Source organism: Geospiza fortis, unplaced genomic scaffold, assembly GCF_000277835.1.
Source record: "Geospiza fortis unplaced genomic scaffold, GeoFor_1.0 scaffold143, whole genome shotgun sequence".
Classification (NCBI taxonomy): domain Eukaryota; kingdom Metazoa; phylum Chordata; class Aves; order Passeriformes; family Thraupidae; genus Geospiza; species Geospiza fortis.
In genome coordinates this window covers 512,458-517,123 of record NW_005054590.1, presented here as the reverse complement: position 1 = coordinate 517,123, position 4,666 = coordinate 512,458, and the positions used below count along the sequence as shown (strand labels likewise).

The 4,666-nt window shown below is 42.1% G+C and overlaps 1 protein-coding gene across 1 annotated transcript in view; it reads right to left on the bottom strand.

The window, feature by feature from the left end:
• Positions 1-187: 187 nt before the first annotated feature.
• Positions 188-4,666, bottom strand: part of GRP (gastrin releasing peptide) — a 5,005-nt gene continuing 526 nt past the window's right edge. The window contains exons 2-4 of the mRNA XM_005429980.2: positions 4,591-4,662; positions 3,956-4,206; positions 188-591 (exon numbers count right to left, since the gene is read on the bottom strand). Of these exons, the coding sequence (XP_005430037.2) occupies positions 538-591; positions 3,956-4,206; positions 4,591-4,662 (377 nt within the window). The 3' untranslated portion in view covers positions 188-537. The remainder of the gene's footprint in view (positions 592-3,955; positions 4,207-4,590; positions 4,663-4,666) is intronic.

Sequence of the window (4,666 nt, the reverse complement as noted above, 5' to 3'; positions counted from 1 at the left end):
AGCTGGCCCAGCGGGCCGGGGCAGCGGGCACCGCGTCACCTCCCGGGCACACACCGGGCACGGGGGCTCCCGGCAGAGCGGCTCAAAGTACAACACACGCCCTGGCCCGGGGAAGGCGGTGGCCTTTGCTACTGGCTTTTGCACAGCGAATTTCACTGCTTAACTCAAATAAAAGCATAAACTTTGCTTTTTTCTTGGTACTATTTATTGCGAATGTTGCAATGTCATGTAGTTTCAAACTAAGAGATGAAATGATTCGATAGGTAAGTCATATAATTAATTGGAAGACCCTTCCGTGACAATTATATATGTATATATATCAAAGCCATTCAAATGAGAAAATGCAACCTTGAAAATGAAGTAGAGGATTTAGTCCTTGCTGAACCATACAAGAATATGTGCATTTAAGTACTTTACACAAAGGAATTCTTGTGTACAGAAAAGTGACCGTGTTGATTATCTGATACAATCAAGTGCTTGTGAAATATAGTCTCTTACAGAAAGTATTCAATTTCTTCATGATTTAGTGATCTTCTTTCAGCTTGGAGTGCTCTCTTTCATATTCACAACTTGAAGCAGATAGTCCATCATCTAAAAAAAAAGAAAAATATATTATTTATAGACCAGTCCTGGAAAAAGTAATTCACTAAGATAATAAACTGTCTATAAGTTAATAAACCTAATAGATAACTGCTCTGTGCATTCACATAACAAACATATTCCTAATAATCTTTCTGAAACAGACCCCATTTGTCTTGGTTAGTGTAATAATCAACTGCCAAAGTAGGAGGAAAGTCATTCTCCCAGATAATTCTGTGTGCCATCTCATTTATATCCTGTCTCATTAGTGTGAAAAAGCCAACTAATAGAAACAATTTAGAGTTTATTTTCCAACTTACTTTTGCACTTAGTCCAACTTGCAGGAGAGATTTGCCTCCCCTTTAACTACATTAACTGTAATTTATTCACAGAATAAAGAGCAGGCAAGGCATTTACTGAAAATAAAATAACACAGGCGCACCACCCTAAGCCAAACCCCAAGAAGTATTGGGCTCACCTCTTCAATTTTTTGACTATTTGTGTGTTACAGCTATTTCCCTCCTCTGAGTGAGTCCTTTAGAGAGAATTCTTTTATTCTTAAGAAATGTGCAGCCCAGTGTGAGCATCAGTGGTGATGCACTGGATGATTTGGGCTAATAAGAGAGACCCTGAGTTGAGTTACCTGAGGTACTCATCTGTGTTTACTTCTAGCTTTGGGGCTTTCTGATCTTAAATTTAAAATTCAAGTTTTAAATTAAATCAGCTAAATTTGAAAGCACCCATGAAGCAAAGTTCTTGGAGTCTGTTTGTTCCCAGCACAGGCAGTCTTTGCCATGTGCAGCAGGTGGAGCACAGGGCTGCAGGCAGGGCAGGCTCCTCGTGGCATCTCTCATGGTCAGTGCAGGGGAATTGCAGCCCTCCGGACAGCCGTGTGCTCCTGGGACAGCCATTCCAGCAGCTGGCAGCAGGGCTCATTATTTACCTCCTTTTGGTCACATTTAGTGTCTCAGTTCAACAGGCCACTGCACAGGGAACAGTGACCTGCTGCAAATCTGCTGTCTTGTTCCTCCTAGAAAAAGTTTCTGTTCCAAACTCACACGAAATATGCCTGGAAAAGTATTTTATGCCAAGGACAAATTTTCTGGACGCGCTGTGCCATCATCCTCAGCTTCCTGTACCTGCTAACCCTCTCCTGTCCGTGGACACCTTCCACAGCTGTGGTACAGCAGCACCTTACCCCAAGGTGTTATCTAACCAAAGTCTGTGCACATGAAACCCCTCACAGCCTGACAAATCTACACAATCAACCCCCAAATCTACGCAATCAAACCCCTCACAGCCTGACAAATCTACACAATCAACCCCCAAAGGCCAGTTAGGCATTTGTACCACTATGCACACTACAGGGAATGTCCCATTCCCTATATCAGAGTTCCACCTTTATAAATAAGGCCTCTTTTGTTCAAAATAACTTTAAAATGAAAAATAATTTTCATTATTTAAATGTTTAGGAAACTATCACGGCCCTCAAAAGAGTAAAGCATATTTCTTTTGATCTTCATGTTTTCTTCATCTAGAAGGAAGATCTCAGAGATACCTTAAATTTCAGGTGCTTTCTGGAAGCCAAGGGGAAAACAGGACATGATATCCTGTCTAGGCTGCATATCATCAGATGGTCATGTCCAACAGCATGAAAGTACAGCTACAGCTCCTTTCATTAGATTTTACTTCAGGGTGGAGACAAAGAAACTGTTGAATGATGGGCATCAAAGGTTCTATGGCCAAATGAGGCTCTGCAAGTTGTCCCCTATCTTAGTCACAGGAAAAACATGAGCTGTTTTTTAATAATCCTTGCAGAAATCTGGATGCTTAAGGCAATAACCTGATTACTCCATAAGGATGTCCAGTGTCTGACCACAGAAATGCGGATGTTAATTTACGGTGAAGGTACACACATATGGGTATGATTCAACTTACCAGAGGCAACCTCCAGCCCTCCTAAGCAGGATTTATTGACAGATACTTTTAGAAGTCAGAACATTTCCCTCTTTACATTAAATAATGGAATTTGTTCATTTAATTTGATTGCAAAGCTGCACACTGCAGAACTGAACAGATGGAATAAATAGTTTCTCTTTTAGATAGTATCAATAATCAGTTACTATGATGCATCACTATCACAAAGCTACAGCCAAAAAGAAACCTATGGGCAGCATTCATATCACTGTGTGAGAGACTTAAATCATAGCTTAATTTAAAGGGTGAATTTTTGCCCACATTCAAATAAAAGCCTAAGTATTCACTGATTTGATTGCACCAGGATTTCAGGAGGGAAACAAGGCTGAACTTAGCCCAGGAATATTAATGACATCATATTGCAGTAGAATACGGGAAGGAAAAATTCTTCCCATTGATGTCTTTAAGAGGATGTATTAATCTTTTTATTCTATTTCACGGTCACCCAAAAGAATTCTGAAGCTTTATCACCATGACTGTGTCTGAGGTATTATAAGGAAAGGAATTTTCTTGTGGATCCTGTGATTTACATCAGACCCCAACTACTTTCTGTAAAATCTCACTGTTATCCTTCCCAGTGTATTTTATAGGATTTCCCAAAATAATAGGGATGAATCTGTTCCAAAACCTTGTTGTCTTGTGCAACAGCACTAGGAAGAACATCAGCTTGAGGGATGAGGAGGGGCAGCTTATCAGTAACCCCAGACTCCTTTAGCAAACCCAGGAATGACCACAGCAATAACCAGCCCCATGGGCTGGAGAAAAGGCAAAGGAAACAAGGGGACAAAGAAACAAAGCTGGGACCAGAAGAAATTCTGCAGCGCTGTGGCTTTACTTAGCTCAAGGTAGAACATCCTGAATGGGGAGCGGTCAGTGTGATGTGGTTCCTCCTGCCCTCACACTTGTTTTTCACACCAGCTTGGCTTTGCTGGGCAATATGTGCTGCTGATGTGATCACCAAAGAGAGAAGAGAAGAGAAGAGAAGAGAAGAGAAGAGAAGAGAAGAGAAGAGAAGAGAAGAGAAGAGAAGAGAAGAGAAGAGAAGAGAAGAGAAGAGAAGAGAAGAGAAGAGAAGAGAAGAGAAGAGAAGAGAAGAGAAGAGAAGAGAAGAGAAGAGAAGAGAAAATGGCCCAATCAAGCAGCTTGAAGGGAACCCAGGCACTAAAATCTGCTGAATGCCTGCCGTGTTTATGCCCACTAGCAAATGAAGTCACCAAAAATACAACCGGTGAGTGACAATTTGCAATCAAGAGAAGAGTCTTATTGTACTGAATGTCTAATACATGAGATGTGTTTCTGCTGCTTTTCTGAACAATCCACCAGCTAGAGGAAGCTGATATGATTCTGTAAACCAAAAACTGAACACATGGAGCATCTTTACAGGCTTTATCTTACTTACATGTTTCCAACTGCTATTGTCATCTGTCTCCCAGGTGTTCCTGGCATACCAGGGGAGCCCTCCTTTTGAAAAATGACCACTTTTATTTTCATTCCTTTCCAGCAGCCTTAGCAAATATTTTGAGATTTCTTCCCACTGCAGATACTCTTCCAGCTGCTTGATATTTTCAGGTAATGCTGAAAATGGTGTCTTGTTTTCTTCTTCAAAACCATAAGGAAAATCTCCAGTGCTTTTTTTCCCCATTAAATGTCCTGTAACAATAATTAACCAAAATTAACCAAAACGGGTAAAAATTTGATTGTTCAAACATCAGTGGGACTGCTACTGACTGAGGGAAGGGAAGGGAAGGGAAGGGAAGGGAAGGGGGTACAAAATGTCGAGTTGTAGCACTACTGGGAGTGAAGATTTTGTCAGTGTCATACAGTACTGTTACAAGTTACACGGTCAGAGAAAACGTGTCTGAGAAAGGGGGAGCGATTACCAAGCGCTCTGTCTGGAGATAGAGAGAGGCTCTTGGTAAGATTTGCTGGAATAAAAGCGGACGGAGAAGCTGAGGTTTTAGACTTACCCTGCCTCGGCACGGGACGCGGGAACCGTGCGTTCCAGTGCCTTTGCAGGAGTTAAACCGCACTTACCCACAGCCCAGTGGCTGCCGCGGGGGTAGATCTTGGTGAGCGCGGGGGTCCCGCCGGGCTGCAGGGGCGCCGCTCC